At 43.5% G+C, this 12,367-nt stretch overlaps 1 protein-coding gene across 4 annotated transcripts in view; it reads right to left on the bottom strand.

Moving 5' to 3' along the window:
* The window catches only part of LOC117731405 (zeta-sarcoglycan), a 283,875-nt gene that overhangs the window by 268,810 nt on the left and 2,698 nt on the right, over positions 1 to 12,367 (bottom strand). For 2 of the 4 annotated variants that reach the window (XM_034533761.1, XM_034533778.1), the window contains exon 2: positions 11,331 to 11,420. In XM_034533761.1, the coding sequence (XP_034389652.1) occupies positions 11,331 to 11,369 (39 nt within the window). In that variant the 5' untranslated portion in view covers positions 11,370 to 11,420. Of the gene's footprint in view, positions 1 to 11,330; positions 12,027 to 12,367 lie in introns of those variants that run through there. The other 2 variants (XM_034533769.1, XM_034533752.1) reach the window with 2 other exon arrangements.

Genomic DNA, 12,367 nt, shown 5'->3' with positions numbered 1-12,367 from the left:
GACAGATGATTAAACCAGACAGACAGCAACCTTGAGAGTGTCACGTTAATAACAAAATTGTTCAAGTAATGTCTCACTTATTGTTTGCTGAAGGCCACGTACTCCATTTCCCTATCTTCACACCCAGAATCTTCCTAGAATAGATTTTGGTGTTGATACTTTGGCCTGTATTTGCATCAGCTGCAACACACTTAGAATACACTTCGGAAAAGATTTTGTTAATTGCCTCGAATTTACAAATGGATACAAATTCTTCACTTTTTACTACTGTACGTCTCCCTACACCTCCCTCCACCAGCTCTTCACTCTCACTTTCTCTCTCCCTCACTGTATGTCCCACCATGTTTCCCGGAGCCTATTTCATGCCCCTGAAATCTCGGTCGCCTCGCATATAGCTCCACTCATCCACCGCCATATTGCTCCGTCGTTACGCTCCATCCATCCCTCCATCTCTTCTCTTCTCTTCCTCCACTCCTTGCCACTCTTGCTTCATTTGGCTCATGATGAGGTGTCACTGCTCTGCCCTTGAGTGGGCGAGAATCCCCTCTGACGAAAAAGTGGCCTTGTGTCCGTGCGGACGGCGGTGTGTGTGTAATGGGATTGTCTGTTCCATGCTGTATGTGTTTGTGTATGTTCTGCGTGTGTGTGTGTGCGTGTGTGCGTGTGTGTGTTTGTGTGTGTGTGTGTGTGTGTGTGTGGCCCAGACCCTGGAAGTGACAGACATCAGGAGTGTGCTGTCACAGCAGGGCAAGAGATGATTTACTTGTCAGGGAGCTGAGGGACAGGAAGGCAGATAAAGCGTGCAGATAAATGCAGCATGCTGCTGGGATTAATGTAAAGATGCTCGGCTGTACTGCTGGGATAACATACACAGTACAAGGACCGGTGATGCAGAGTGAACCATAGGGAACGTGTTTGTTTTTGCCAGGACTGTCATCTCCCTGTCTTTCACTGGAGAGGTATACGCTCGAGAGATCATGTTGTATGATGCTCGGCTGAAAGTACAATCAACTCAATGTCAAATAAAGCTGAAGTACCATTCAAACTAAACTGGCCTGGATAATTACGTAGACCTAAAATGGCCTGGCCTGAACTAACCTTGCCCTGACTGCACTTAATAGACATGTAACAAAACATGAGTGAAGTTCAACAGGTCTAGTGGAGTGAATCTATATCTGAATTTGTGCTGCAGTGAAGTTGTAAAATCGTACTGGTCTGAAGTAAGCCAGACTAGACTGGACTGACTTGTCTTCCTAGTTGACAGTGAACATTATTATCATTGAGACAACAACAAAAAGAACCCCCTGTCCTAATATTTCCTTTGACTGTGATCCTGAGCTGAGTTCATGCCACCGACACGGTGGTTCGTACGGTAACAGACAGGACAAGATGGCGGCTGAAAAGACGATTACTAGCCTGTCATTTCAGTCTCACTTCCACCGTCTCTCTAAATGATAGCCAGGCTGGGGCACATGATGGCAGGCTTTGCTGCAGGGATATGACAAACTAAATGTTATCGGGGGAAGAAAGTGCCACATGTGTGCAGTGGCGGTTGAGGGAGTGATAAGGCTACGGTAAGAACTTTTTCTGTTTTGAAATAAGATGATCAAACATTTTGCGAGAGCAATTTTCTGCAAGATCTTTGTTTAGAAATGTTTTTTGTACACTAAACTAATTACCAGCATTTCATTTGGTTCAGAATAAGCTCCAAAAATTAAATAGAACAATATTTTAATTAAAGTTTGGTTTAAAGACAGCAATAATTATGAAGGCAAATTTGCATTCCCTTTCCATGGTAAAAAAAACCCCACTTTATTCAGCCTGTATTGGCAATTAAGCAACAATAAAGAGGCATTGATTTGTGTAACTGACAGAAACACAGGTGATCATTAGCCTATCATGGCTGGTTATAATCACCAGATCATGATTACCTTGTCATTGTAGCATTATTCAATTTATAATGTTGTTGACAAATCGAGTCATGTTGCAATAATCTCCAAACGATCATGGCAATTTGGGGCGAGGTAAATGACTGAGATTAATAATGGATGTAAGTCCATGTTTAGCCCCGGGGCAAAGCCGTCTATTAACTTGTCATTGCTGGACGGGGGGACGTAGCCTGCGGCAGGGCTTATAACGACAAATGTAAATGTCCCTTCATGGTGAGATACACCTCATATTAAAGTCTAATATTCCATATGTAGTGAACCTGTGTCAGGGGCAGGGAATTAGGCTGCAAATGAAATAGAGCCAAATCATTTACATCTCATGGACAGGGACACAGTCATTACCTTTTCGAGGAAGTAGGAGGAACGGCCCGTGTGGAAAAAAACCTGAAATGTAAAACCCCTTGGACACAGAAGGTAATCATTGACTGTTAATGAATAAATATAGCTTGAAGTTGCATAATTAATAATAATGTATGCCAGCTGATATAAGCATTTGAGTGTCAAAACCAGAATCCGAGCAACAGTACGATCGTACTGTTGTTAAATCAGCTGCAAGCAATCAACCAATTTGACATATCGACCTTGATCACGATATATTATTACATATTGCTTCAAGGTGCAATATACAGGATTCAGAGCATTAATATGGCACTAAACAATTCTGCTATGTACAGATATAGTGGAGCAACGTCTACCTGATTAAAGTAGGTGTTTCTCTGTGCTCTGTTGACATAGCCGGGCTGGCCGTGCATGTGATCTGGCCCCGCTAGCTTACGGCCACCGCTCTGCACTGCGCTCGTATCAACATCCCATCATCGCGGAAGCATCGAGCACCTACCCTCCAGTTGGGAGCCGTGGAGAGGCAACAGAAATGCTCCCAGTTTTGTATACAGCACCTTGAACATGACAATGATTTGTCCAACATGTTATCCAGACATTCTTGGTCCTAAAATGATATCCCTAAGGATGTTGGTGATCCCCTGACTTCAGCTCTTGCGCCACAGACTTTCATGTCACTTTCAGGAGGAATTGTAACCACTTTGGTGATATCCCTGACTACAAAATCAGCCCACAATTAATGACCAAATCCCTGCTAAACCAATGACATTGCAGGCCCTTGGTGCCATGCTGGCGTTTTGCATTTAGCTCAGTACAGTACAGCATTGCTGTAGAGAAACATTGACATATGAAACTAAGATGCTTAGTATAGCTTTTTTTTTTTTCATGCAGTCCACGTCATTAAGCACATACATAACATACTCACTATCATGATAGGAATAGTGTGTGTTTACTGTACTCCAAATAGCAGCAAGGCATGTGTAACTATGTGAAGCTTCCCAAGAGGGCAGTGTGATCTAGGTAAACTGCACCCAACCAAAGAATCAAGGTAACAGAGGTATTGTTGCTGAGCCGTGCTTTCTCTTTTTGAAGCTGTGAGCCGAGCGAGCGCTTGTATTTTTACTCTCAAGTTTATATTTATTCTGCTATTCTCTGCTGCAGCACGACACAGTGATTTAGGCGAGCAACGTGGCTGTAATTGTATATCAATATATTGCATACTACAGATGTAACCATAGGCCATAATCCACATTTCCTCCAAATGGTAAAATGACAGATTTGGGTAACTGGTTCATTCAAGCAATAAAACACACTATTATCCTTTGCATCTGTGCAAATCAATTTATTCTTAGTGTACTTATTACTTGTAGCTGTTTTGCTTTTGCCGGGACAGGGAGTAAGGAGATGTCACTTAAGGGGCTAATGCTGAGGCGCGCACACACACACACGCACACACACACACACACACACACACACACAGTGACAGCAGTGTAAGTCAACACAGGACAATGGTTCAGATAACAAGCAGAACAATCATGTGAAAATAGGACAGGAACACACTGTCAAACTGCAGGCATTACATAACCTCTAATGTGCTGCAGAGGGAACGTAATGCTATATGATTTGCAGTTGAATCACTCTATATACGCAGAGACACACTCCAGCATTAGCTGTGGGAACACACACATTTGCCGCTCTCTCAGGCGCACACATCCAAGCGTCAGAATGACTGCAGTGCAAGAGGGACTATGTAGCTGTAACAGTACGTCAGGACAAAGCATTTCCTCAAGTCAAGGTTGGCTAACATGGGAAATAAAGGGCACACATACATAGAAATACACACACACACACCCTGGGGCTTACTGAGGAAAGGCTGAGTGGCAGGTGGAGAGGTGTAGCATTCGTCACTGTTAGAACGTGCGTGTGTGTGTGTGTGTGTGTGTGTGTGTGTGTGTGTGTGTGTGTGTGTGTGTGTGTGATTACTGCCATGAGCGGTAATCATTGGGCCATGGTGCAGAGTAAATACATCTGGGGCAAACATGTGTTTGTGTTTGTTTGTGCTAATGTTAATGCTTCCACACACAATTCTCCTCACAAGGTACTATCAGCATTAAGTAGTGGTCTGCAGGGCTTTGTGTGTGTGTGTGTGTGTGTGTGTGTGTGTGTGTGTGTGTGTAACTTACCACTGTACAGGGATGTGGACCCTGGAGCTTCCCTAGGGCCAAGTTCACCACCCTTGTGTTTTCTCTCCGCTTACAAAACACTTCTGCAGTCCACTCTGCCTTCACTTCCCCAGGTACATATCTACTACTACCAGCGCATTAACACACACACACCTTCCCTGACTATAATTCAATAATAAAGGCCACTATAGCAGTAATTGTGTCAAAGGATACTGCCTGCGTCCCTGAAACATCCCGGATGCTTGAGTAAACTCTACTTGAATGTAGTCGGTGCTCTATGTGTAATTTCATTTAGTTTCCAACACCATTTACTTGCAGAGCACACAACTCAACTGGCAGCACTCACTGGTGTGTGTGAAGCATCGGCCTGGCAGTGCCAGCACATCTTGAAGATAATTAAATTTGCCCTATTCAGCCCGCAACTCATTAATCTTTGCTTTGACCCCCAAAGGACGTTATTCTAATAATGGTAATAGCTGGCATGTAGGTTAGCGGTCTGCAGGGGCCTGTTTTCTCAACATTGCACCCCCCCACACACACACACACACGCTGTTTTATGCTCCACCGTCCTGCACCCATAGGATTTTTCCAGTACCCATTTGGTCCATAATCCAGTCCAACAAGTTAGCTGGGAATCTGCATTCTGTGCCGGTCACCATCAGAATTTGAAGAGCTCTAAATGCACTGATGTCATGGTACCTGCTGTTATGGTGTTTTTAAGACTTAACCAGCTGAGGCCACATTAGGCCTCTGTTCTGTGTTGTGAGCTATGCCACCCAAGCCGTCGCCTATACAACCAACAACATGACCCCCCCACCCACACACACACACACCTTTTACAAATCCAGTGTTCTTTCTGGATGGAAAGATAATTCAGAGTTCAATTTACCCTTTGCAGATGAAAGCTAGGTATCAGTCTCCCAACAGTTGTGGGAAAACCCAACACAATATGGACAGCACGTATAAAACATTCCATGCACACCAAACACGCACACTCACAGACGCACATTTAATATAGTTTGTAGCCGAGGGCGAGATTTGAAAAATGAAGGCCATGGGTGCAGATGTCCTAAATGCAGAAAGAAATGATTGAAATGCTCTTTGTCAGCTTGCACTAATTGTTTGTAAAGTATTGGCAGACATATGGATGGAGGTTATTGCATCAGTCTAACAATGAATTGCTTTATATTGTCAGTGTTTGTCAAATATATGAAAAAGACTTGTGGCTTTTATGTGATGTTCATGCGTCTGTGTGCATGCGTGTTCGTGAGAGTTGGACGAACAGATTGACTGTGCTTTTGGTACGCATAGGGTGAACAGCAGGTCCAGGCCATGTTTAGACTTCACTTTAGCTCAGTTTGGAAATGGGGAAAAAGCAAGCCTCCACCAAAAGAGGAAAGGCACAGGTCCAAAATGATCTTGTTAAATGATGTACCTTGTTAAATAGAAAGCTACCCAAAAAAGGACCTCTTAGAGAATCACCTAAGTTGCATTCAAAGATGGGAAAGTGAAAGCAAAACTGGCATCTTCCCAATCAGGACAGGACTCCTGAGGTTGGTCAGTAAATACATCCAATGTACTCACAATAATAATGCCCATTAAGGCACGTCTTATTTTCCAGATGAGTCAAATACACAAACAACACATACATATGACTATGGTGGAGATGTTAGAGAGCTCCTTTGAAGGAACTTGGCGAGCTGTTTCCCCCGTTTCTACTCTTGGGCTAAGCTGAGCAAAATATGTCACAGAGAAACTTCTGCGGAAAACACAAAGAGAAGATACTGACTTTAAACTTCCCATCTATTTCACACACATGCTTTCCAAAATATTGGTATTTATTTCATAAATGAAGTGCAGCACAGATGGTTGAGTTTACTTTGTGCGAATCGGTGGGGAGCTCACACAAAGACAGAGAAGGACACACACACACACACACACACACAGATGAACACACACTTACAAGCAATGCGGGGGAGAGGGGTTCAACAGTGTCAATTCCTCACTGCGTTGCTCAGCAAACACTCCAAAACCGCTATCAAACATAAATATTCATGCGAAAGAAACCTGTACAATGAAATGATGTGTTTAAGATAGAGGGAATCAAATGGTTGAGAGAGGGAGGAAACGTATAAGAAAGCCTTGAGAAAAGGACGGCTCCTCGTTCAAACTTGCCTGACATTTCGTTTGTCCACTTCAACGAAAGGTTTCAGGACTGAAGAAACAGTCCTTTACTCCAAAAGCAGGTTCAGGCTATTCTGCAGCTGTCAAAGGGGTGTGATTAACAAGATCAATCCTCGCGCTGCTCCTTCATCCTAGTAAACCCCTACAATGTTTTAATTTACATTTGTTCAGTCTCGGGATTTGGACAAGGATGCACTTCTGCATGACAACTATCTAAGGACCAGCTTTCAGAGTTTCAGATGCCAGCCACCAAGTGCCTATGTGAAAGCCACTTGCTTGGGAATATGTTTTAGTTCTTTCAGCTTTAATTTGGAAACCATTAACCCAAATACTTTACTTTTGAATTATTCTGAAAAATGGAGGCGGTATCAGCTGAAAGCGGATGTAAGGATGGGAAGAATATTAATGAGATGTTTGTATCATTGAGGATACGTGGGTGATGTGAAGGGAATGCAGTTGTTACAGTTATCATAAACTTTCAAATGCTAACCTCTCGCTGGCTACCAACAGCTGCTCCACTGCCATATTTGCAACTGGGCTGCAATAATGTTGTCATCTGAAATCAAAACTTCGCTGGAACTTAAATATTATATACAGTTCCCATTAGTTTGCACATGGCATGCTGAGGTATTCAGAAGTATATTGATAGTTTCTAACCCGTTCAGTATGTACATTTTTAAAATATAACTTACACAAACGTTTATATCAATATATCAATCTTAGAGTATCAAAAGTCAATTTGCATAGTATGTGATCCCATATGTGGTCACAGCCCAAAGGTTCACACACTGCCTATCAATGCACTGCTGTAGAATCATTTGGCACCCTGGAGGCTTTGTTATTGATGTGAGTGAACTTAAATACCTCATGGCCTATCTGCTATGGTTTCACATGCAGGTGTTTGGGAAGGCTCCAGCAACGAAGTCTGTTCGGCTCGCCCACTTTTCAATTTGTGCAGCTGCCACGCTGGAAGCTTCTACAAACATAACTGTCACCAAAAATATAATGTATGTCACACTGCAGCAGCACGTTAAGTCATGAGCTCATGCGTGGTTTATGGTTGTGCTTGTTAGATGGTTTAGCTGAACTGGTGCCTGCTAATACGCAGATGAGAAATTGTGCTTGCTTGAAGGTTAGAGAGGCAGGCTTGGGGGCTGGCTGGCTTAAATGAATGAGTAATGCTCTCCCATCCCTCAACAGCTAGTATTGGAGTGCCCTTGGAAGAGGCACTGAACCCCCAATTGCTCCAATTGAGCTGCTCAGTGGCCCAAAATGCAAAACAGTGGCTGCAGAGGGTGGTTACCGAATGGGGTTATGTGAAAGAGTACAAACAGGTTGGGAAATCAGCCACGGTGCAAATGCTAGTTCATTCTGGCTGAGGCTTGTACCATTAAGCCACTTTGACAGGTAACTAACTATCAATTGGAGGTTCTGCCCTATTCTGAAAATCTAGTTGCTTGCGAGTAAGTGGAAGTAGGGTGATAAATATGTCTAGACTGGCAGCCACATTGTCAGCAAGCCAACCATCATTTAGAAGTCTCAATCTAATTCTTTCATTTTAGATTCATGGAAAATAGGTTGTGAGATGACCGTCAGAGTCAGTCAACACAATATTTGGTGTCCTGCTATTATGTATTTCTTCTGTTTGGCCCTGGTTTTATTAGGGTTACATTATACCTTGGATCTAGCACTACTAAAATTAAATTACTCCTGGCTTTCCAATACCTGATCCAGTAACAAGTTGAGAGCCTCAGATCTAGAGGGTCAAATTCAATCTGACTGAATTTATTATACTGCATATAATTCATGGTGCAGCTATTACTAAAGATCAATAGCACTTAAACTGCTCCATTGATATTGAAACCCACGCTGATTTACAAGCAGATAGGTCTTTGGACAAATCCCGACACAAACACTCACATACCACTTGTGTATTTGATATAATGCAGTGACTTCCCAATGTCCAAATGTTGTCCTTGTTAGCTTTTTACTTCCTGGGATTGATCTTCAAAGCACACATATGCACTCACACACACGTATCTGGCTTTTCATTAGATTGGATTGCTGTGTGTTACTTACAACGTTTGAAAGGCCAGCTGGCCAGCGAACCTTTAGGCACTTTCTCACACAGCTTTGCTATTCTTGCTCGGAAACTGCATTGATTTAGTTTACTCCCAAATAAATGAATAAAAACTATGGTGGTGTGTGTACGATTGGGAAGGATTTATCCTCACAAGTATAAAGAAACATATCTGTGCGTGCGTGCGTGCGTGCATGTGTGCGTGCGTGCGTCCGTGTGTGTGGCGGGGTTGAAGTTTGATATGTGACCACCCTAATCATATCACTTGGTGGGTGAAAGGTGACTCTCGGGGCCTACAGCAAGAACTTTTGCACAATCATTTAAAATACTAATGTATTAAAAAGAAATGGTGTGGCTATACTCGTTGCTACGCAGTTATCAGCGGCTACGTAAACAGAGCACAGACAAGAAAGCACAGACAGCCAGCTGCGAATTACAAAACGCAGAGGGAGTGCGACTTAATTCTCTGCTCAGATAGACATTACTCTTACTCTTTACAAAGCAAATAGTTGCCTGTTGCTACATTAATGCTCTTTTAATAGTTAATAAACAGAAGTGATTTAACATCCTATTAAACTACGATATATTATTTTTCACATACTCAACCTGCCAAGGTTGTTTTAATTGCATAACACGTGCATGAATATCTTTCAAAGATGACAAAAGGGGATGTGACTCAACTATGATCGGAAAACAAATTCAGATAAAGCCTCGCTTTAAAGTGAAGACCTCAAAGACTTTATTTTAAATACATTTCTGTTAATCACTATGTATCGCCGAATGAGGTAACCCAATGGTTATTGAGCCAATTCCCACCGTGTGTCTCCACCTCAAAAGAATCACAGGCGGAGACACTGTGTGGATCTCTGGGAACGGAGAGATGAAAACAGACCTGCTTCTAGATTGCAACTTGAAGGTCATGACATATTAGACGTGGGAGATGACTTATGTTCAAACTAAATGAAAGATATGTACCCTCTGTATGCGCTCTCTCTATCTCACATACAAAATGTTACAATTATAATTTCAATCCCCTGAAGCATGACATCCGAAAAAGACCATGACAGCTCACACATGAGACAAAAGCATCAATCCTCCAACAGTTCTGCAAGTCAAACTCATTGGCGAACAGTTAAGGCCCCTTTTTAAAGCAGAATGTCAATTTCCATCTTTGGAAACTGCGACCAGCCAGCTGAATCAAATTCAATTTGGAGCACTGCATAAGTGCAGTATTCCGGCCTCCTTCTCAGAAATATGATCACATCACGCTATTTGAAATGTCAAACCTCTGGGGAATGTCATTGATTTGCTGATTTAGCCAATCACAGTAACGGCAGTAGAAGAGCTTTGCTCCAAACATTTTCTGTCTACATTACAGTTCCTGATCAAAGTGTTACATTATTACAGCATGCATGTGGCATTTAATGTCTGTAGTGATAGTGACCTGAACTTCCTGGCGTATTACCGTATCTCTCAAATACTTCTACAATAAGTGTTTATTCCAGAACCCTGAGCTTGAGACATTCATAGATTTGCAACTGGATACCTTTTTCATTATTTAATTTCATTTAAAAAGTGACCGTATTTATTTAATCTACAAGTGCAATTTGAGTGGTGAATGGCTGTGGAGGAAATGAATGATTCACGTATACATTTCTAAACGATTTGTCCAGGGGGAATAGGTGTTAAATGCTCCTCTGGTACACCCGCTTCCAAGGATTTTAGAATGCTCGTGCAAGACAGCCCATGTCATTCACACACACACACACGCACACACACCTTTATACTGCATGCTTTTTACCTGAACATTATTTAAGAGATTAAGGTGCACTCAAAGTGACCTGAGCGTCACAAACCTGTGCTCAACTATTTGTCTCCCTATTGCTGTGATATCCACGTGAAGGGGGGGCACGCACACAGGCACGAAGCCGTCGACGGGAACGAGCGCACCCAGATCGAATAATGATGTATGTCAGTTTAGGAACATACTTTTAAGAAGGCATGTCGTTATCTCTTCCTTTGCTCTCTGCTCTTGTCTTCATATGATTTTTTTTTTACCCAAAACCCATATGGACGTCTATCCAGCGTCCCGCCGACGCACACAACAGCTCTCTGCAACAACTCTGTGTGCAAGAAAAGCGTATTGAAATGCATCCCACGCTACGGAGACTGGCATGCTCTCTCTCTCTCTCTCTCTCTCTCTCTCTCTCTCTCTCTCTGTCTTTTCCTCTTTCTGTATTTCGAACCATCGTAGAAAGAGTGTGAGTTTGTGCATGTGTGTGCTGGAGGAGACAGACCTGGAGAGAGCATCTCCAGATATGGGTCCTCTTAAGCTAGTGGGTCACCCTATAGCCCATGAGAGCCACCCGGTCACACATTCAGCCACCTGCATAGCAGTAATAACCCTTCACCACCAGCTACTCTGCTGCGGATCCATCCAGACTGCCACCCAGTGATAACACTCATACTCCCAGCACTTCGAGCCCATCACATCCAGACACCCAACAGGGCCACCCAGTCATCCACCCACCCAGCGGAGGATCGCAACTCTCTCCCGTGGAACAAGTGCGCGCCGCCCGCCTGCGAGCGTCTTACCTTGAGCGCCTCTATATCCAAAGACGTCGACCGGTCCATGATAGAGAAGTGAAGTAGCACTGCAAATCAGTCAGGAAAATAGAAGTCCCGCTGGCGAGGAAGATGAGAGGGAAAGAGATTAAAAACAGGGACCAAAAAAAAGTTGGAATGCTCTCTAGAGTCCCAAACTCTGCTGCAACATCCCCTGGATTCTTGTTAGGATTAGGTTATTAACATTCCACCACAGCGACGGATGCTCTCTGTTTCATTCCTCCGGGTGGGTCGATAGGTAAAATCAGGACTCCATGCCGTGGAAATCCCCACCACCTCCGGTCCCCGGTTTGTCCGTGCAGGGGATGGAGGGAATAGAACAAAAGATATAGAAATAAAATACAATGCGCTGTGCGTAATGTTTTAAGCTGTGGCTTCTGCGCACTTGACGATCCGGTGTGTCTTTTTAGTTGTTGTGGTTACAGCTGTGTAAAAAAAAGATTCCCCCCACTGCATGAATGAAAGCGGGGTTTAGAGTCCCCTGTCAGTCGGTCAGCGGATGAATGCCGTTATTTTCCGTTGAATCCCAATAAATGTGAGTATGATGGTCTGTCTGCTCGTGAAGTGGTCGGTAACTGGAGAGAAGGAGTCCGGATCAGACAGCTGATATTCTGCCTTGCCTGGGCGACTTCCATGCGGCAAACCGCCAGAGATATCAGCTCTCACCGAAAGAAAAGGAAAAGCGAGCGAGAGAGAGGGGGAGAGAGAGAGAGAGAGAGAGAGAGAGAGAGAGACAGAGAGAGAGAGAGACAGAGAGAGAGAGATGCAGAAGAGCAGAGATGAGGAGAGCTGCGAGAGTTGAGACGAGACGAGAAAAGGTTTATGATGTATATTATTCCAATGATTGACGCACCGGGTGTGTGTGTGTGTGTGTGTGTGTGTGTGTGCGTGCCTGTGTGTGTGCGTGTGTGTGCGTGTGTGTGCGTGTGTGTGTGTGTGTGTGTTAGAGGGAGAGGGAGATGAGGAAAGGTAAAAGCTCGTTCTAATCAAGTAGATGAAGCGAAAAT

The sequence above is a fragment of the Cyclopterus lumpus genome, chromosome 1 (assembly GCF_009769545.1).
Source record: "Cyclopterus lumpus isolate fCycLum1 chromosome 1, fCycLum1.pri, whole genome shotgun sequence".
In the NCBI taxonomy this organism is placed as follows: domain Eukaryota; kingdom Metazoa; phylum Chordata; class Actinopteri; order Perciformes; family Cyclopteridae; genus Cyclopterus; species Cyclopterus lumpus.
Note: the sequence above shows the minus strand (reverse complement) of the source record. Positions and strands in the feature narration are given on the sequence as shown.